Consider the following 23,493-nt stretch of genomic DNA (forward strand, 5'->3'; position numbering starts at 1 on the left):
TCCTATGGAGGTCACAGACCCTCCACCCAGCTTCTTCTCTCAGCAACACGCCTGGCTCACAGTAAGCGCAAAGGGAACTTGGCGAGTTGGAGCCGAATGTGGAATTTGGACGACATTTGTAGTGCTCGCTCTTTTTCTCTGGACCGCCACGCCAAAATAACCAGATCTTGGATCCGAACAACGGTGTCAGTTGCCAAGGAGCTGAGCTCACACCTAGTGACCAAACAACAACATGAAATGAAGCTTTTTGCTGCTCTCCCTGCCTCCTGTGCAGAGTAGAGAAATATGCAGCCCCACACACTGCCTCAATGAATACGCTCTGTGTGAATCTGTATACACCAGCTGTAACAGATTTATAGCCAATGCAAGTTAAATCGAGTGCGGGATGTTCTGCGTTGTGTTTTGTAGCAGTTCTGTACTTGTATGGGCTATGCGGACACAAATATGCTGGGTGCTAGATCCAGGGCTGTAGGTTATGTTTCATGCTTTGTCAGGTGCCCTGAGAAAGTCATGGGAGGGAAAATTGAGACGAGTTCTTCATAAGCCTACTGTCATGGCGCATCATAATCGTAATAATACAGTAACCTGATCAGACATGCACGCTAAGCTGCATGCACAATACGTTGGCCATTAAACTTCCTCATTTAAGATCAATGAATGCTTAAATTACACCAGTTCACACCCTTTGGAAAGAACCCAGATCATTGGAATAAAATTTAGGAAATGTTTTTATTGAGAACATTTTGTACACCAAGAAAGATTTCTTATAGTTCCAGGCCGCCATCAAGTTTGTTTTTGATTGGACAACTACTCCAACGACTTTTTTTCGCCTTAAACCCGCTTAAAATGATAATACCCATCCACACTATTCATACGCCCCATGATGCTTTGCGCGAATTATGGGTGTGACTTCCAGTGCATACTGTCACTGAACCGGAACCGGCATTTTCCATGATGATTACCGTCATAATTTCATGTATGAACCAGTGTGAGGATGAAATTAAGAAGTGTCCACGAACTATTATAAACATTAACTAATAAGCAGTTTATGTCATATATATTATGTACTGTAATCTAATTTTGCAAAAATATATATAGTAGCAGAATAAATAAACCAGATTTTTATCATCATATCTTAATTGTTTTTGAATAATTATTGTATTTATTGTTCACTGTCAGTTTCTATGAAAGGTTTTACTGGACGGATGTGTGGATGCAGTTAATAGATGCACGTGCGCCACATACACATTCAGTTCTTGTGGGTGTATTATGGTTAAAACAAATGTTTTGTAGAGATTTACTGTGTTTGCCAGTCAAAACAGCAGACTTGTATCCCTCGCAAGAGACTACCGTTAGCTGTAGTGGCTCGCCGGACGTTTTGCCCATATAAGCTCAAAGATGGCGGTGCCCGCATTTACGTCAAAAATAAGGTGGATAAAATCGTCCTAATTTTAAAGAATAGTGGAGTCCAAATCAAAACTATAACCCTATGTCCCAAATAGACGCAACGTGATATGATTCCAGGAATCGGCAATTTGTCTGTATGTACTCAATGGGGAAAAAGGGGTGTGATGCAACACAATCAATTGCAAAACACAGCCAATTAAAACATGTGCACAAAAGCTGAAGAGCGTGCACATACAGAAATGCATCTCTCGGCTTTTTATGGCTTTCCTTGTGCAACTTGAAGAATTTGTTTTATTTTTCTGCTTTTAAAAGTCTAATCAGGGTTTTCTCTCTTCAATGTTTAATTATTAATATTCATAATGCGCAAAACTTTTATTGAATGAGATCTGTGTATAGGCGGAGCTGTGAGCCGCGACATCTCGGAAATTGAATCTGTTGTAAAATTGAATCCACTGTTGCTTCTCGCTGCATTGCGGCTGGTTAGGATAAAAACTCTGATTAACACCCTTTATCGCGTGTCATGGGGTTACGTCATGTGTGGTTATGACACTGTGTAAGGATGATGAAACTAAGGAACTAAAAACTTGAATAACTTCAGAGTAGGGCTGCACAGTATTGGTGATTGTGATGTTTTGTTTACTATGATATGTACTGGAATATAAAAAATGCATAATGAATTCGCAGGATGACTTGAATAGATCTATTTGAGAAGAGCTGGCGTGCCAACAGCCTAACTCATTGTGTAACCAATATCCATAGATTGAATCACTAAATATCAGACACCTTTTCTTTTGCTAGTTTTTCTAATATTTTAGTTTTTTTATGCTTCACATTCTGTGATTGACTATTTCGGATGCACATTGCGATGTCAATGCTTATATATTGATATATTGTATAGCGCTGTTTTTTCCAAATGATAATAACTTAAAGGGTCATGAAACCCCGCTGTTTCAGCTCCAGTCTACCACACTATAATTTAAAAAAATGCTATTTAAATGGGCGTGAACGCTGTGAGAAGAATGGCTAGGAGTGGGTGGGGCTTAAATATTAAGATTTACTAAGAATAGCAGTTTTACAGAAATAATTAAACTGAATATAATGGGCCCGTACACACTACATATAAATTTGGTTGTCATGTCACCTTTTAATGCTTAATCCTGTTCTGTACACACACAGTTCAGTAATTTACGGGCCTGACAAGTGCATTCTACAACTGAATTAACCCCCCCCCCAAATGCAGGTAGTCAGACAATCGCTCTGCATAGTGTGTATATAACCAAACTGAACAACTAGTTAATAAAATATTTAAACGTGCATTATGGACATGACTGAAAAATAAATACCTAGAAGCGGGAAAAGTCTTCTGTATGCGGCACGTGGTGCAGAAAATGACAGAGGCATGAGCTTTTGCTGACTAGTGTTGCCAGATCTTGCCTGAAAAAAAAAACAACGAACAAGAAAAGTCCAATAATAAACCGAAATAAATCTAAATGCTTTACCTCAAAGATCAAAATATTGGGACCGGCACCTTCACACTTTAATAACACTAAAAACTTGATTGCTTCATGAGCCAAAATCCATAAACTGTTAAGTGCCAAAACGGTATATAAGTACAAAAAAGACGAAAACCTGGCAATACTGCAAGACAACGCTCTGTGGAGCAGCCTCACAAATGTGTACAACACAACAACGCCAAGACGGTGGTTTATTACAAAACATAACACTGTTAAATTATTTTGGTCAAAGCTGTGATTGATAAGCACGCGAGACCACAGACCGTTGCTATTGTTATCTCTGTGTCAATCTTAAAATTTTTGTGGATCAGTCTTGTTCCGTACAGACATGAAACGAACATTTAGGGGATTCACTCTCGCAATTAAATGCGGTTGTCACTCTTGAAAGTTTGCAGTGTGTATGAGGCCAGTTCAACAAAGGTCAAGTAAAACTGTTATAGATGAAATAATAATGTGTTTGAAGAAAAGGAAAAGTCCTCAGGACATGGTACCTCTGAACAACTATACAGAACCGTATCCAAGTGTGATTGTCCTTAACCCCAGACCGGCTGACCTGAATGCATGGAGCACATGCATGCACACACACACACACACACACAAAAGCAAAATGTTTTCTCATTGGATCAGAACACGCTATCTCATAAATACTAACGAGACACTGACGCATCATCGATGTACTATAGTGCTTTGCCACGTCATAGCTTGTGACCTTGACACGATAAGTAGTTTAAACCAGGATGACAAAAATATCACAAAATATCTAAACATTAACTAGTTTTCTCCTAATGTTAAAATTAACAGATGCTAACATTGTCTTCTATGATGTGCAACACAACTAACTCTGTTTACATAAAAAGTGTTGGTTAGTGTTTTATGATTCTTTAAACATCTGATCGAAATCTATTTGAATTTAAAGGGTTTGTACATTTACAATGTGAAGCTTCAGGGCACAATAAAGAGCCTTACACTAAACGTTATCACTGTTGGTGTTCTGTTATCTTCATAGTTTTTGTTCTTGATGTGAACAGGCCTTGAGAGAGAAAACTAAGGCAACTAGAAGTAGAATATTGTCATGCTAGTTTAAAGTAAAGTTCAGCAAGCATTAATATTAGTGCTGCTCCTCCGTAGAGTAAACATAAACTTCTCAATATTAAACTTTGGTATGTAACTCATCTCAAAACATTTGTGCTGCATAGATGACTGATACCTCAGATTGGCTTATGGAGGAGAAGTGTGTAGAATTTTGTGTAGATAACAGAACTAGTGCTAAAATGTCATCACTTTGCACTTAAAGGGACATTCGGCATTTTTGAAAAATATGCTCATTTTCCAGCTCCCCTAGAGTTAAACATTTGAATCTTACAGTTGTGGAATCCATTCAGCTGATCTCCGGGTCTGGCGCTAGCACTTTTAGCATAGCTTAGCACAATCCATTGAATCTGATTAGACCATTAGCATTGCGCTATAAAATAACCAGAGTTTCAATATTTTTCTTATTTAAAACTTGACTTTTTTGTAGTTAAATTGTGTACTAAGACCGACAGAAAATTAAAAGTTGCGACTTTCTAGGCAGATATGGCTAGGACCTATACTCTCAAACTGGTGTAATAATCAAGGACTTTGCTGCTGTAACATGGCTGCAGCAGGCGTAGTGATATTCTGCCTTGCCCGAAAATAGTCCCCTTGGTTATTTTCAATAGCAGGGGACTATTTTCGGGCAGTGCATAATATTACTGGAATATTTAAAAAAAGTGGAATGTCCCTTTAAGGAGGAACCCATGCCATATTTAGAGATTATAACATAGGGTTATTATATTAGAACCCGATTTACACAGCACGTTGGTAAATGGTAAATGGACTGCATTTATATAGCGTTTTTAATAAACCTATGGCCATCCAAAGCGCTTTACAATTTGCCTCACATACACCGACAGCGGTGTCAGCCATGCAAGGCGCCATCCAGCTCAATCGGGAGCAGCTGGGGTTAGGTTTCTTGCTCAAGGACACCTTGACACTTGGTCAGGTGGAGCCGGGGATTGAACCACCAACCTTACGATTTGTAGACAACCTACATGAACCACTGAGCCACTGCCGCACGTTGATCCCAGAAAATTGTCAGCGTGCCTTCTGTGTGAACGTAAACACGTTTTGTAATTAATTCTGTGACCTAATAACATTGGCATAACTTTTCCGTAACGCGTCTTGTGTGAACAAAAGGCAGAAACGATGCAGTAAAGGGTGTGTTGTCATAAGGGTGCGTGTGTCATCACAACAAGACGTTCTCATTCAGCTCTTTGACACAGGGGTTTTAAATCCAGATTAACTTTCATGACGAGAAATGTCTGCAAATCTCTATTTGTGCTGAAACAGATCATTCGCCAGCATAATAGAACAGCAGGTCATGCGCTAGTTTATGATCTTATCATGAGTAAAAATGGACATGTGTTTTTTCTTGGAAGAAATTGCGAATAATAAGCCATCTTAAATCCACCAAGATGCAATCATTCGCATGAATGCTCAAACAATACACTCTAAAAATGGCTGGGTTATTTTTTCCCAAGTGTCTTTGCAAGATGTGTGGGAACTCATGCACAGATTTTGGAAAATCATTGGCAGTATGAATGGACCAAAATCATGCAATCCCTAGAGACATTTTCTGTGTATTTTCTGTAATCTTTGTGTGGAAATGTGTGATCGATGTCATGGCAAAAACCTACATTTATAACCTGTATGACTATAAACGCTTTGAATCTAGAGCATCCTGGAAACTGCACATCAAAGCACTAACAACGACTCTAAACACTTTAGCAACTTTGTTACCACACCCTAGCAGGCACCCATAATGCCAAAAAGTTTTGAACGAACAAGCACCACTTGCATTTTTAGAGATTTTTACTTATATGGCGACCACCCACTATTAGATGTTTGTTGTAATGTGTGTGGAATGCTTGTACTACCAGCAAGGGATTGGTTTATAAAGATAAATGTGTGCACATGAATACCTCTTCCAAGTGTGCAAAAAGGCGACATTTTGCAATAACTGTGGTTTTGTTAAGTATGACTAACCAGTCTCACTTTATGCAGTTGTTGTCAAACTGCCAATCTGTGCTGTTGTCAGGGATCTTTCCATTCATAACCTGTACCTTCGGAAAACAAGCATTAACCTTTAACAAGTGCAGCAGTCCATCCGTAGCCTTGCACACATTTGGACAACAAACCTTAGACACCATGGCAGCTTTGTTACTTTTTAACAAGAAAGGGAAGAGGGTAATAATAGATTTAGAAAATGTATATATTTTTTAAAACTTGTTGTAAATTTTGTCTTTCATTAAAAGGCCTTATGTATTAGTCCAGTGGAACGAGAGACACTAGATAACAGCTTGTCTTAGGGGAATTCACGGCTTGTGTAGAGCTCTCATAGGGTTACAGAAAAGCTTAGCTGGCAGATTATCTAGACCGTGCCTGGTGTTCTAGTGAGGACCTGATACTGACTTGTTTCTAGATTTTAATATGCAGTGCCCCCATAAGTTGAAACAAGTAATCCTAGTTACAAGGTATTTTTTATGAAATCCCTCACAGGTTCACACAGATAAACCACAAGTATCGTATTAGTTCACCCCCCCAAAAAACTTTTTTTATTCACCCTCAGGTTGTTCCAAACATGTATCAATTTCTTTGGAGGATAAACACAAAGGAATATATTTCTAATCATGCTGGAAGTATAAGCACTTTTGGCTTCCATAGTAAGAAGAAAAAAATACTATGTAAGTCAATGGTGCCCAAAAACTGTTTGGTTAAAGACATTAGTAACAATATTTTACTTTGTATTGAGCTGTACAAAGAAATGTATATAGGTTTGTAATATCTTGAGGGTAAGTAAATTATCACAGATTTTTATTTGGTGAACTATTCCGGCTTTAACCAATAATGACAACCAGATAGAGTCTAAATGTAAATATGATTGAACCAAACACGTTTAATTTTGTTTCAAAATAACACTTGGTTTGATAATTATGCAGTGACATTGATACATTTTTATCTGTTGCTAGGTGTCTAGATACATTGGACTACTGTATGATAACTGGTTCTTTAAGCCCTCAGAGTTGGGCAGGAAATGCAAATAATATGTGTTTTACCCAGTGGATTTGGGGTTTTCCCTTCTTCCGCACCAGAGTTGAGATCTGTTTGTTTGTTTGTTTTTCGCCAGACATCAGTTGAACTTTGTTTGTATTTCTGAGGGTATTGTTCATTCCCACCAGCGTATGTTTTTTGCATTTTTCCATGGTCTGCCAAATACTAGTGACTCCTCATGAGATTCCACTGGCTGACTGGGGTTACATCACACACCCAGGGACTTCACTCATGACCCATGCTTCAAAGCGAGTCCAAACACAGCACTCCTCTCTTCATAAAGAGCTTTTTGTTTCTCTGGTAATCTACTCTGAGCATTGGCCCTACTGTAACTTCAACCCTCTCTTTCACACACACACACACACACACACATTGAAGCCAGATCCAGAAAACCAGACTTGTGGTTCCCTGGTTTCCTTACAAACTTTTGCCCTAGTAACTGTGGTTTTCACCAAAATACTATAGTTGCTACATTCAGTGTCGTAAACGTGTGGTGACTTGGTATTAGCCACAACTGTCATTGTAATTAACAAACATTTTTAGTTAAACAAAATGATTGAAAACTATTTCCTGAGTCCCCAAATGAAATAAAACAAATAGGATTTTGCAAAAGTAAAGGATTGTTTTGCATCTGATGGTAATGGGTAATTGCAAGATATGTTAATAAAAAGTATGATGATAAGTTAAAAAAAGAAAGGATGAAATACCTTTTGGTATATTATGTTTAGTTTATTTTGGCAAAAAACTTGCTTGTCTGTATCTTAAAGTGCACCTATTAAAATTACAACATTATTTTGTGTATTTGGTATAATACAATGTGTTTGCGTGGTTTATGGTTAAAACACATTATTTTCCACATACAGTCCATTTTTGTAGCTTGAGATTTCACTCTCTTCCTGGAACACACAGATTTTGTACAAAACTCATCGATTTGAAAAGCGCTCTGTCCCTGATTGGCCAGCTAATATTTACGTTGTCATTGGCCTGAATACCACTGACTTCAGCCGGAAATGTGACGCTCCTTACCATGTTTGAATGATTCGGTTGTTAACAGGAGTTATACAGGCTGTGAGTCTGAAGCGGGAGGAATTATGACAATGTCAGTCTTGTCTACATCACCAATCCCAGGAAGTAAACTGCTGCCTACAATCTGTGTGTTTGTTGTAGTCCAAGAAAGAGACTTATGTTGTAGATGATAGCTTGCGTCATCGTTTACTTTGGGGTTTGTACCTTTGGCATATTGCTAACATATACTAATACACACTTACACACCAAAGGAAATGTAAAATCGTGAATCGGACCATTGTGCTCTTTAATTGGTAATGCATTGTGTTAGCAGTGCAAAGGTCAGGGGTTACATTCCCAGGAAAGGAACACGCATACTAATGGCGCTTTTCCATTGCATAGTACCCCACGGTTTAGTTTAGTTTGGGTCGGGTCAGCTCACCTCACTTTGGCGTGGGTAGCTTTTCCATCGAGTTTAGGATCACTTCGCAGTGGGAGGGATTATAGGCGTGTGGTTATATTTGTGCTGCCAGCTGCTGTGACATCATACAAGTGAGAGCGTCATTGTACATTCCCACACATTCATTTATTTCTCAGTCCGCCACAAATATTTTTTTGTGTGTTTTCACTACCTCTGTCTGACATGACAGTTTCTATTTAAACACTCGTTGCGTCAGTCAACGGCACTCCGCTGAGCCTCATTTAAGTTGCATAATACACATATAATGCTGACGTGCTCATCGCAAATGTTCCGCCACAAACTGCAAGTCTGGAAAAAACTGTTATGGGGTCACTGATTCTCAACAAGTGGATGTTTTTCATCGCTAAATGGGAGTTTGGGCACTTATAGCAGAGCAGATGACAACATGTTTGCTTGAGACAGCGCAAGCTAGCATGAAGGTAAAGCTAATCTTTTACATAGCGATGACGTGATGATTCTCTCAGACCAATCAGTGATCTACAGTGTTTTCGCGTCACGTTTGGTATCAGCTTGGGTCGCTTGGAACCCCAACCGAGGTGGTACGAAAAAAAGTATCAGGTACTACGTACTGCACCCAGTGGAAAAGCTCCTAAAAGTAAGCTGACCCAAACTAAACCAAATCGTGGGGTACTATGCAATGGAAAAGCGCCATAAATTATGTTTGAGAATTGAATGCACATTAAAAGTCCCTTGGATAAAAGCGATTATAATGTATTAATGTATATAATTTAAAGGGCAAATATTTTTGCTTAATCCATTTTTACAAGGTAAAATGGTGTTTGTTGGCAGTGTGTGAACACAACAACCATACAATTTAAACATCCACCTTCTACTTCTTTTTAAAGACCCATTCAACCAAAGCACTCTCATTCGTCATGCTGTTTTGATTCTCTTGCTAATGTGACATCACAAAAACAAAGTTCCACCCACGGCCACTGACTGACTGGTTTATTTGACCCCAAAGCTTTTCTATATGTGTTTATTAGCACTTTGTAGAACTAATGCAGCTAAAGATACTATTGTCTCAGACTTTATTTACAGGAATTAGATTATTTTTAACTAAAAGTGTTTGCTGTCTGCAAGTAAGGGAGTGAGGAGCAGCAGCTCATTTTCATCTAAAAGTACAGACATGAAAACAACACTTCTTTGCCTCCATCCAAACAGAGGCATTTTGGACATGCTATAACAAATGATCCGTGGGGTATTTTGAGCTGAAACTTCACAGACACATTATAGGCACACCTGAAACTTATATTGCATTTTGTAAAAATTGATATAATATGTGTCCTTTAATGCTACAGTAAATGTTTGTAGGGATTGCTTGCAGTAAGTAAGGAAAATGCTTGGGTGCAGAAATGTTAAATCTCGAGTTGAGATTAGCAAAAGACAAGTGAAACCATATCATTTTACATGCCAAATACAAAGCACAAACCCCCGAAATTAACTTATAAATTATTTATGTATCTGAAAACAAGAGTATCACAGACACACACTTTGTATATCGTCCTGGCAGGGCCGAGCAGACAGATGCTCCCCCTCCACAGCAGAGAGACGCCCTGTGCAGCGTCCACAGCTGCTAAACAGAGCAGTGTTTGTGTGCAGCCGGGCCGCTCTGCTGGAAATCTTAAACTGCTGGGAAGAAGGAAGTAATCCTGGCAGTTGGCTTCAGCTCTGAGAGCGAGTCAGGAGCTGGGCGGCCCAGTCCTGCACCCAGCACAACAGAATCAGTCACGGAGCGCAGCTGAAAGACGACACACACGCTTACAGGAGCTGCTGCAGTTCGAGTGAGAGAGAGACTGTTTATTATCTTTCTCAAAGCAGTTTAGTGTGCGATTAGGTCAGGCCGTCACAGGTCAGACTGAAGTCGGTCAGAACTTATGGTCGGTGACTGCAAAAATTACCATGAACTAGATGGTAATGTTTTTCATGATAATCTCAATTGTTGAATTGTGACGAGTGGCTGTCTGTTTTGCGCAGGACAGTCATTTGGATCGGATGGTTTCCAATTTTTCGATGTGGATCTGTTTGTCATCCAGTTCAGCTAGGTTACTGTATTTGTTAGAACACAGTAAGTGCATTTACCTGCACTTTAAAAGTTTGATATCAATCGGACTATGGTAATAATTAGATTTTAAAAATGTGCCTGCGTAATCAAATCGCATTGTGTTTCATATTCAATGTGGAAAGACAAACTGCTTATTGCTTAAAGCTTGAAAACAGTGTTTAGAGTGTGTCCAAACACACGTACAAAAGAAAAGAGGAAGCCTGTAGAGAACATGAAAGAGAGAAGGAGGTAGAAAAACAGAAGTGTATTATGAGATGAAGAGGAGAAGGAAGAGATGAAGAATAGAGGGATCAAGCAGAGATGAGTGTGAGGAAACACGTAGAACAATGACAGGAGAATCAAATGCATGGATTTATAAAAATGAAAGAAAAGAATTGATGAGTAAATATTACGAAGGGGTTAAAGAGAGGGATTGCCGGACACAGAAGGGATTTTTTCAGCATTACTCAGAGAGGTTCACAGGGCATGAAGTTAATTAAGAAGAGAAACTTTATCCTACTGGTTTATTTATCCACCTCTCTCTATATATCCGTCTCTTTGTCTTTCTGAGCCTTTACACAACAGCATTTTCAGCCAAAGATGGGAAACTTTTATGTATTTTGGCCATTTGCTTACATGACAACAACGTTTTGGGGTTCTGAAAATGCACTTTTGAAAATGTTATAAAGTGCATTTTCTTTTTTTTATTACGTCGTTATTGTTTCTCTGTAAACCATGTAAGCACACACACACAGGTAATGCATTATGTGCATGCGTTTTACGTGTTTACGGGCAAGTACTTGACAACCATAATAACAGTAGTAGTAAACTATCCTCATCGTCCGTCTAGACCGGTGCTTTCCAATCCTAGTCCTCCAGTAGAGAAAAAAATTTAGATGTCTCCTTATTTAAAACACCTGATTCAGCGTATCGGCCTCTTTCCAGAATGGTTAACATGCCTCCCTAACAAGCTGATGAGTTAAATTCGGTTTTTAAAAAGGAGACATCTAAAAAATTCTGGAAGGGGTTCTCCAGCACCTGGATTGGGAAACACTGGTCTAGACAAAAGTACTCAGTAGGGATGTGATGGATCGCAAAACTCACGGTTCGGATCACATTACAGTTTTTTAGGCACAGATCGGATAATTTTTCGGATCAGCAAAAAAGGGGTGAGGAAAAATCGAATAAAGAAATCTAATAAAGAATTTAAAAACGTTTATAAAAAAGAACAAAGTTGCACATTTAAGTAAAGTCTGAAATTAGCATTAGGTACAGAAATCGAATCAAATGAATAATAACACTGCCTTTATAGTATACATTAAATATTATTATTATTATTATTATTATTATTATTATTATTATTATTATTATTATTTAGAGCTACAGAAGTGATTTTTTTTTTCTTTGTCTGAGATTGTTGATTTACATTAATGACACATACTTAAGTAGGTTAATTGAGGTTACTTTTTAAGATAAGCAGGGACTGGTTTCTGCTAAATCTATACATAAACTTAAGACATAAACAAATGTTTTTATAAAAAAAGAAAGAATACTGTGGAGAACATTTTGTTTGTATGTGCCCTGTCAAAAACAGAAAGATTTTATGTTTGCTAGCTTTTTGAAATGCGTCTATCCGTGTGTGCACTATTGAGTGCTCTTAAATGCGCATCCATACAAAGACGGAGAGCGAATTCCAAACGGCGCAGCATAAACAGTAGCTCCACATAAAAACGTTACGTTGTTTTTTAGTGCTCTATTCACCAATATATTTTAATAGACTGCAGCATGATAAACAGCAATGATCTTTAAAGGGTGTAGGGATGATCATGTCTGACTGGAGCTGGACCATACACATTAAAACGCATATGCGTCCGTGCATACAGAAAACTGTTCACTTTAGCGCCTTTTTGCCGTTAAATTGTTTAAAATCACTTAAATGTTAACATTTGCAAGCCTTTGAAACACGTGCAAATTATAAACATTCTCTATTTAAATTTGCGTATTAAACCGCAAATCGCATGCGAGCCGAACAGTGGGTCGTGATCCGTACGTGTCATGGATCAACTGCGATCCGTCACACCACTAGTGCTCAGTGCTTTAACCATCTTGATTATTTGCATTCATAAGTCTGTAAAAACAATTGTATGGGTGCAAGAGCATAGTGCTTCTTTACAAAGTAACATTGGCAATGGCAACTGCTGGCCAAGCATGCATAATACAGTGTTTGTCATTTTTGCAGTTCCCTGTTAACAGAGATCATTTTGACAACATCTGTTTCGTGTCTTGAATGTTTAAATTGGCAAGGCCTTAAAACACCTGCAAATGATAAACTTTTGTGACTGTGCAGCACTGGCCCGATCAGGCAAGCGACAGATCCGTCAACTGTCCCGACCAACGTCCAGGAAAATTTGACAATGAGATTTTTTTTCCTGCACTGCTGATTTTGTGCACAACAAAACCAGTAATATTTTAAATCGAGAACATTTGAATGTTTTCGATAAGTCACGGTTTCCCTTAGATCATAATGTCTTGTTATTGTACAATAGTGTTGTCTTGTCAGCTGATGTTAAGTGTTTGTTTGAGAAGATTGTGAATCAGAGCACATGCAATCTTTAACATGTCGAGAGACAGAGCCTCGGGCTGTACAGCTCAAGAGAAGAGAGGTGGGGACTGGTTTCTCTACATGTTTGTTTATTTAAAGCTAACAGGAAGTGTGTCAGTTTGTTGCCCTGATGAATTGACCCGCTAATTAATAGTGTGTGTAAGAATTGCATCAAATCTACATATCTGTTTATCATCAGTACAATCTAACATGAGTGTGCAGCAGAACAACAGAACGTATTTGAAACATGCCAAGTGGAATTTAATAGTATGATGCAAGTGTAATAAAAGTTGAAAATAAGATTAATCCTGCTAAAAGTACTTTTAATTGGCTGTAGTTTGACAGCTAATGCCCTGGGCTTTTTCCAATGTAACAGGTTTTATTATCCTGTAATGCATTATACAGTTTTGACTCACACCTTTGAGTAATTGAGAGAAATTACTTTTCAATACCTTTAAATGTACGATCATCTCGGGTACCTGCCAGATAACCTCCACCCCTGTTTTCTTCATAACTCTCTTAGGGTATAGATTGGGTTTATTACATATGCTTTGCACAATCCAAATAAGTATGGCTGGCCGGTAACCTTTTACTTTAACTCTTTCCCCGCCATTGACGAGATATCTCGTCAATTAAGAGAAAACGCTTCCCCGCCAATGACGAGATTTTCTGTCTTTCCGCAATACCACTATTATCCACCAGGTGGCGCCCTTCCGCAACTTTTTAAACCCGGAAGTATTGCCCTATGGCAAGCGGCTGCATGTCCGTGTCTGTTTTAAAGATCGCTCTGAATGGGATCTCTATGAAAAGTCCGTCACAAAAATGGAATTATCTCTGCTTTTTGCTCAAAATGTGGTGTTTTTGCAGAAACCTACCCATATTCAAAAGCTGATTACAAAAGAACCACTGAAGGTAGGAAGAAACGTTTTTTTTTGTTTGAAAGCAGAGGGTCTGTTCTTTCATTTGGTATATTGTATGTTTATATATTTAAAGAAGAACATTTTCTGGAAGGCATTAAACTTTGGTGAAAATCAAGAAAAACGCTGGCGCTGGCTGGCAACTTTTTTTAAAAACGCTGGCGGTGAAAGAGTTAAGTTATTTTGATCAAAAGTTTGTAAATGTGCTGGTTGCGCACATGTTGAGAGTTTTCGGTCTAGAACCATCCAGGAGTGTCTATGGTTGTTTATGGGATGAACTTGCCGGCTGAAACACTGGTGTTTTCCTATTAATGGCAACAGGAGGCAAAGATCAAATTAAATGCAAAACATAAAAATTAAAAAACATGCATTTCTGTTAGAGATAGTAAAAGCATAGATGCTACAAGTTGAGGAGCAATATTAAACAACTTAAGCTACAACAAATGCGCTGTCTATTTATCTCCACCACTGCTGATGCTTCTCCAAAAACATAAAAAAAAAGCTGCCTCTTCTTCGGCTTTTGTCTTGATACTGTAATATGCCCATGAACATTGCCTACCAGCGATCTGCATGTGTAATTGCATGGCGAAGCGTACAACAACGCAGAAGTGAAAATTAAATCTATGGCTTAGAGGTTACAGCATAGGTCCGACACAAAAGTGTAACTCACGCTTAAAGGTGCGGTGTGTACATTTTAGTGGCATCTAGTGGTGAGGTTGTGAATTACAACCAACGGCTCAGTTCACGACTCACCACTCGCTTTTGAAACGAATAGAGATGCAACTGTAGCCGCCACAGGACAAACATGTCATCATCGGAGAGGCATGGTTAACAAAGTATGTCTGTTAAGGGCTTCTGTATAACATGGTGGCACAAAATGGCGACTTGCATGTAAGGGGACCCTCGGTGTGTATAGATAAAAAGTCTCATACTAAGGTAATTAAAACAATGCAGTTGATTATGTAAGGTCTTTATACACCACAGATAATATATTTATGTATATTACATTGCATTTCTGTCAAGAGATCCTTTGAAAAGTTACACACTGCACCTTTAAGTTGATTTGTGGTTGTATATACTAAATACATTCACTGTTTGTGAAATTCGGGCTAAAGTCTCAATATAATTATGAGATTGAGAGCGTCAGTTTGTTTTTAATCATTGATTTCACATTTCAATCTTTGACATGACTGTGAAGTAAACAAATATCAAGGTTATATTTTCACAGATTGTTCTTTACATTATGTTGAATGATTATATGTAGTAAATCACAAAAAGTGACTTTAGCTTGGAAAGCTTGGTTTCACAGAATCGGTAACCTTAACCTATACTCAGAAATGAGTGATTTCCCACACCTGCCAGGCTGCTGTTTGGCGTAGACTACTGGTTGTAACAGCTGTATGTGTGACGCGTCTTTTATTACATTCTCAAACTTTACCAACCCCACAAGCACTTCTCAGTTATGTGTTTGCCTCTTTAGAAGTGCTAACGGCGTTTCACATGCAAAAATGCTGAGTTTTAGCATGGCATGTCATGTAGTTATGGAAGTATGTAGTTCGTGTTGGGCTGAAAAGAGGTGTGGTCTTCACTTATGAGGGTATCTAAGCCAGGTTTTTCCAGCTGCTGCTTGTTACCTTGATTGTGGTTCCCTTTATGTCAGAATGACCATATTAAAATTCAGACTACAGACTTACACTATGCATTAGCTATGTTTATTACATGGCTTGTCGGAATGCTTGATTCTTATTGGCCAGTCATGACTAGGCATGGGCCGATTACCGGCTTCAAGGTATACCGAGGTTTTAAACAGTCAAGGTTTCAAAACCACTGAAATATTCTGTGATACCGTCTCCAAGGTATGAGCTGTGTTTATACAAAATTCATTAAATCATTAAGTCATGTGATTGATTTGATGTTTACATTTAATATACATTACAAAAATATTATATATTTTTTGAAAGCATATTATAATTTAAAGGCTTTATTTTTACCTGGCATTTAAAAAAATAACACATTTTAGTGTTGCAATGGCAAAACCGTAACACCGTGAAACCGTGGTATTTTTGCTAAAGGTTATCATACCGCCAGAATCTTATACCGGCCCATGCCTAGTCATGACATGTGCATCAACCGTTCAAAACCAATAACACACGGTAACCCAGATGCTGCAAATCATGTTAAAAGCTACAGTTTAATAATATTACACAAAAATTAAATATAAATGTCTTTTAATGACATATATGACATTATATTTACAAATGATTCAACCAGATAGCGTGTTCGTGACATTTGAATGTCTTACATAACCTAAAACCGAAAGTCCTGATTCGCAACGGGTCCTGATCACACTGTCTGGGTTTATTTCTGCGATAACAACCGGCTGCCTATACATAAACCCTTACATATTAGCATACTACCTTAAAATATGCTTGTATAGCATTTATAATAAACGAATGATCTGGAATCAATATTTGCTGCAAAATTTCATCCATTTCCATTTTAAATCCATGATTTTTGTAGTAAAATTTTAGTAGTTTTTAAAAGGAAACTCCGCAACAGCAGTACTGCACCATACATGCTTCTCTACCCTTATCCTATTTACAGCAGTGGCTGTATTCTTGCATTTAGGAAGGAAGTTTGCAACCAAAATTGCATCAGTCAAAATCTCTGTAAATATGAGCATTAAGCAGTTGGTTGGCAGGAAACAATTGAAATCTTGATTCCCAGTCCCTTTGTTTTGCTGTGTGTATGAATCTGTGTGCGTGTGGGTGGGTGGGTTAAGGGTGATCTCTCCTCCTGTCAGGGGTCTTTTTGTGTGAGATTGTGCTAGACAGACCATTGATGTGGTCGTAAACCATTAGCAGCAGAGATATTTTATCTGTTTTGCTCTTTACCACACAGCAGCCGAGAGAAGGGTTTAAAATGAACTGTATGCCACACTGGCCAGTGTAACGTGAAGTTTTGTTACACATTCTTATCTGATGGTCTCTTATGTCTCTCTCTCTTTCAGACCCCCAGTGCCTGGGCCGATGAATGCGGACAGAAGAAGAGGGGCTGTCACAAACGCTCAGCCTCCTGCGGCAGCACTGACCAGCTTAAAGAGGTCAGGACGCGTTTAGGGTCTGATCTCCTCTCCTCCCTCGTGCTTTGTTCCATTCAGCGGGAGCAGGGATGGGGCTGGACCCCTTCGTTGTCTTTCTCTTTCCCCCGTGTGAGATTGTGGATGAGTAGACGTGGCTACGGGATGTTGGGTGGGGAGGCAGTGTCATTATCATAATATTGGCAGGCTCTAGTGAACCAGAAGCAGCCTTGGTGTCATTTCACGTTACACCCTCCCCTCCTCCTGTGTGTGTGTCTGTGTGTGTGTTCACTCTTTCTTGCTTGGTCACATCCTCTAGAAACTTCATGAACTGTTTTCCTCTATTCAGCATTTTTACTTTTTCTCTACCACATCAATTAAGTCTCTACTCTTTGTTGTCATTCTGTCTATACTAGAGATGGGTCAAGATAGTCGTCTTGTTATCCACCAGCAGTTCTTTTTCCCGGTTTTGTTTCAGCTGTCATATTTTTAGCACCGCCACTAAATAGATCCACTGAAAATGAGTGCAGTTTCTTTCCTGTGTTAACACATTTCCTGTTGAAACAGGACGTTTGGGTGGACCATTTTTTAAATAGCCAATAGGTTTTAGTTATGTCACAGCCGTGATCCATGTTTGCTAATTGGTTATGGATGAATGAATGGATGGATGGATAGAAACTTGGATAGATGGATGATAGGTACTTTGATAGATTAATGGATGGATGGATGGATAGATACTTGGATGGATAGTTAGACAGATGGTCAGATACTTGGATGAATGGTTGAACAGACGGATGGTCAGACAGACGGATGGATACTTGGATGGATGGATGAATGGATGGATAGATACTTGGATGGATGGTCGGATGGATGGATAGATAGATACTTGAATGGACAGACGGATGGATGGATACTTTGATGAATGGATAGATGGACGGATAGATACTTGGTAGTTTTTTAGATACTTGGATGGATGGATGGATGTATAGAAACTTAGATACTTTGATAGATGGATGGATGGATACTAAGATGATGGATAGATACTTCGATAGATACTTGATTGGATGGATGGACGGTCGGATGGATGGACAGATACTTGGATGAATGAATGGATGAATGGATGTATAGATACTTGGATGGATGTATAGATACTTGCATGGATGGATAGATTCTTGGATGGATGGATAGATTCTTGGATGGACGGACAGACGGATGGTTAGACAGATGGTCGGATTGATGGATAGATACTTGGATAAATGGATGGTTGAACAGACGAATGGATGGTCAGACAGACGGATGGTTAATTGGATGGATGGATGGATAGATAGATACTTGGATGGATGGACGGACGGACGGACGGACGGATAGTTAGACAAATGGTCGGATGGATGGATAGATACTTGGATAAATGGATGGTTGAACAGACGAATGGATGGTCAGACAGACGGATGGATACTTGGATGAATGGATGGATAAATACTTGGATGGATGGATGGATATTTGAATGGATGGTTACTTTGATGAATGGACATATGGATGGATAGATCCTTGGTAGTTTTTTAGATACTTGGATGGATGGATGGATGGATGGATGGATAGAAAATTTAGATACTTGGATGGATGGATGGATGGATGGATGGATGGATGGATACTAAGATGATGGATAGATACTTCGATAGATACTTGGATGGATGGTTGGTTGGACAGTCAGATGGATGAATAGATACTTGGATGGATGGACGGACAGATGGATGAATACTTGGATGGATGGATGGACAAATGGAAACTTGGACGGACGGACGGACAGACAGACGTATAGACAGACAATACTTGGATGGATGAACGTACGGATAGACGAACAATACTTGCATGGACTGAAGGATGGACGGATACTTGGATGAATGGATGGACAGACGGATAAAATATAATATTAATTAATTCATATTATTATTTATTAATTTTGTTATAACTTATGTTATGTGTTGTGATTAAGGGCCCCAGACAGAATTCAAGGGCACTAGGACTTGAATTATAAAGGGTAGGCCCTAAATCCCATACACTCAACGGTGTAAAGACATGTTTAGTGTGCTCTGCTTGTCCTAAGGTCCAAGACAATGTACACGTTCAAGTCTATTGTGTAGAAGGCAGCTGGCTGTGTAGACAGTAGTCAGCGAGGTGTCTTACTTTGTTTTGAAACGGAGCTAAATTCTCCAGTCCGGCCACCACATTATGTACCTTCACAAACAGGGTTTACCCAAACACACCTTGCACCGTAATCCCCCCCATAGATGCATTATGCCTAAAAATGTTTTTGTGGCTGGAGGCTACAGGACAGATTGTGCTAGCAACTCCGTAGGGACTCTACTTAGACCCATTACAGACTAAGTTTTAGCCAAGTTTAATGCCAGATGACTGATCCCAACCTTACATGCATTGCCTTTTTCTGCCTTAGGCTGTTGAATAGAGGCTCTGTGGGTAAAAACATAGTGTGTTGAACATGTCTGTTTTTATATAAAATAATTAAATGAGTATTAATGCATATAATGCATATCATAATCTGACCCTGTGTGCTATATTATGCAGCACTAACTAAGAAAGCCACCTTTATCTGAAAAACTGTGAGCGTATTTGTGATTCTGTAATTTCAGCTCTGTTTGAGACCGTGGATATGAGTCTCTGTCCTGATGATGTCTCTTCTTTCTTTCTGTTTGTCTGTCTCTATGTGTTTCAGATTGTAAAGTTGAGACAGCAGCTCCAGCGCAGTAAACACAGTAGCCGTCACCATCGCGACAAGGACCGCAAATCTCCCTTCAATGGCAACCATGCTGCTATCAGCCAATCACAGGTGAGCTCCTTTTCACCTGCTTTGAACCCAGCAGACACAGTAGTGGAGGTAGTGAAGTGTTGTGTTAACCGTTACCAAGAGTAACGCTATTGTTTTAGGGACAGTTCCTCTATTTTACTGGTGGAGAAAGAGGGAAGAGTCTTTCTAGTAATGCAGTTAAATGAATAGCCAAAACCAATAATTCTGGAAACATTAACCTTTACTATTACATGGTCTTCAACAATGTTTAAATGAATAGTTCATATATGAAATTTATGGAAATGTTCCTCAGTTTACACACCCGCATGTCATGCCAGATGTAAGATCTGATGTCTCATGTGTTTTGTACAAAGACACGCAAGAACCAATGAAATTCGACTTTATCAATGTGCAGCCATATTTAAACTTGCCACACTGATGACCCTGCTATACAACAACAACGGCTTTTGGCCGAAAATCTTGTTAGCTGAAATCTCATTCATCATTTCTTCCCGAATTTCGGCGTACTTTTGCATAGTTCACTCCCTCTCATTCTGTAAGCGTGTGTAAGTGAGTGTGCATGCCAGCGTATGAAAGCGTGTTGTGGTGCGTGTGTGGTTCTTACACACTGCTCCTAATTGGCAGGACCAGGTGCAAGCTTAGAGGCTGTTTCACAGTGAAAGGACTCTCTTCATAAAGACAGAAACAGTGCATAAATTACCGCGGCCTCTCGCTCGGCCGTGTCTGCCTCTCTTACTCTGTTTCACCCCCCCTCGCCCCCTCCCTCTGTCCGTCTTTTTCTCACTCTCAAGCTCCGTTTTGTGTTTGCCCATGAATTAGTCCAGCATGTGGTGAATGTGCCGCACGCCTGGTCTTTACTGTACTATAGCTTCCAGCCAGTCAATTAAAGGCCACACTCTGTCCAGCCTGTTGGGTGTGTGTTTTAGGGGCCCGTTGTGCGGCTGGGCCTTTTTTTCAAAGTGCATGTGGCGGGCTCAAGCACCATCTGTCGTCTCACTGTGTTCATCTTTTGTATTTAATCCTCTAAACTGTACTCGGACTCGGTCCCTCTGTTGCACAAAACACTAAACTATTCACTGCTTGCACCGAACTGGACAAGAATACTGATTTGAGATCAATGCAGTACACTTTTAGATGTAACTTGTGTTTCCACTGAAATATACTCGCATACTACTAAATACTGCTGTGTGTACTGTATATACTGTTTATTGGCTACTATCTGTTTTTAAAAGTATACAACTGTCTTCAAATATGGCAGTCTGATCAAAGAATTGGTCAAAACATTTTGGTTGTAATTGCAGCGAGTTCCTCAGGTAAGGAGGTGCGTAGCTAAAAGCTGAGACCCTAGAGACATTGTATGAATCCAGGGAGGGACAAGTGCCAGGGAATTAACAGATCTTAACACACGAGATGTAATATAGTGGTGGATAAAATCAGTTAAGTAAGAAGGTGCAAGATTTTTGAGTGTTTTATAGGTAAGGAGGAGTAATTTTAACTCTTTAATTTATTATATTTTAATTTTAACTTTTTAATACGATACTTAACCGGAAGCCATTGTAAATCTTTTAATATGGGAGTGAAATGGTCAGCTAAACAGGACCCACTAATAATACACTGTAAAATAATCTATGCTGCCACAGTTTTACAAGTCATGTCAACTTAAGCCGAAAGTATACTAGGGACGTCCGCGTATGCGCGCCGTCCGCATGACGTCATTTTCGTCATCAAGAGGGTCCGCGTGCAGCCCAAAATTTGAGACCGCGCGGACAGTGCGCGTACAGTCCGCGTACAACAGCGCATGCGCGTGAAAATATTTAGACAGTGCACTCCACTATAAACAATTATACAAAGGACATAGAAAGCTTTGGAGCATGTTTGTTTGATTCCTGTTCTTTGTTGTCTTGTTGTTTGTTCTAAACTGTGTTTGCAATTGTGGATGAGTTACTTTTCTTCTCCTATCCTAATGTTTTAAGGTACTGTAAATGTCGCCAAATCAGTGCTGCCCTGACAGCCTGTTAGACTAATAATTTGAATAAGAAATCATTTGTATTGCGTATAGTGTCGAACGCGGCCATCCGCGTGTAGCCGTGGGTAGTATACTCGAAAAGCTGCACGGACGCGTGCGCGCGCGAGCCGGACGCGGAAAAAAGTATACCTCGGTCTTTAGTCTAAGTTGCACTAGATAAAATTTTGTCAAATGCATATATATTAGGGCTGCACGATGTGAGGAAAAGTTGCGATGTGCAATTACATTGTTTAATGTTGCGATGACGATTTGAGTTGCAATAAATATTTTATATTTTTTCATGTTTTAGGGGCCATTCACATGTTGCGCCTAAAACGCGTGGAAAACGCTAGACACGTAGGTTATTGTCACATGACCTGCACGCTGCGCTTGTGTCATTCTGAAAAGTTAAAATGTTTTTGAAATATCTGGAAAAAACAAACGCGTCGCACCGCGTGCGAGTCGCGACCACCGCGGCGCTTCCAGAGCGCACATACATTTGAAATAATGAACTTGAGCACGCAATAGACGCAATATGTGAATCACCGCTTCCACAGTACCTGTGTTTGCGGCGTCATCTCTCATAAATCCAAAATAATTCCATGATATAGCTGAAGTGCTGTTCCTTTTCACCACAAGGTCTTTGTCTGACAACAGATTTTTCTCACTCTTCTCTCCTTCCTCTGCCATCGTTTTTGCTAACAGGCACAGCGTCGCAACTGACACCTCACAAATCAATCTTACAGTTTTCCCTTCATTCATCGCGTCAAGGCTGTCTGTTGCGATGTGTTCATTGCGTGAGTTTATATCGCGATGACAATGAAAATTTGATGTATCGTTCAGCCCTAATATATATATATATATATATATATATATATATATATATATATATATATATATATATATATATATATATATATATATATATATATATATATATATATATATATATATATATATATATATATATATTATATTTAAACAGTATCTTATGGGTGCTGTAGTTTACCCTATCACCCCATGCTGTTGCAAATGATGCTGGCTGAGCATAGCCATACCCTTTGTGTAACTCTTGAGATGGAGAGGAAAGAGTTATTGTGTGTTTGAGAAGATCTTGGTTGCAGTTTTAATGACCAAAATATTTCTCTCCTTACGCTCCGCCTCACTGAGAGTTTCACAGCACCGCCTAAGTATGAGAAAACATATGGAAGTGGAAATTTGTCATTACAGGAACCATGTGATAATTTGCCTCATACACAAACACACACTTGCAATCTCCTCCGGCTGATGTTCGAAACATTGATTGAATAGAGTTTCGCGAGTCGATACCGTATACCACAGCCTCCCAATTCTTGTGAATTTGTCTTCTGAGTGTTTATTTATTCAGGGGCTTTTCTCTGCTGTGTATTAGCTGTAATTTGAAGCAGCTGAGGTGGAGTTTCAAACCGAAGAGAAAGTGTCAGGCAGTTGTGTATGCCCAGGCC

General features: G+C 39.2%; 1 protein-coding gene across 1 annotated transcript in view; it reads left to right on the forward strand.

The window, feature by feature from the left end:
* Positions 1-23,493, forward strand: part of fam117bb (family with sequence similarity 117 member Bb) — a 58,962-nt gene that overhangs the window by 17,319 nt on the left and 18,150 nt on the right. The window contains exons 3-4 of the mRNA XM_065292834.2: positions 17,112-17,204; positions 19,912-20,025. Of these exons, the coding sequence (XP_065148906.2) occupies positions 17,112-17,204; positions 19,912-20,025 (207 nt within the window). The remainder of the gene's footprint in view (positions 1-17,111; positions 17,205-19,911; positions 20,026-23,493) is intronic.

Source organism: Paramisgurnus dabryanus, chromosome 15 (genome assembly GCF_030506205.2).
Source record: "Paramisgurnus dabryanus chromosome 15, PD_genome_1.1, whole genome shotgun sequence".
Classification (NCBI taxonomy): domain Eukaryota; kingdom Metazoa; phylum Chordata; class Actinopteri; order Cypriniformes; family Cobitidae; genus Paramisgurnus; species Paramisgurnus dabryanus.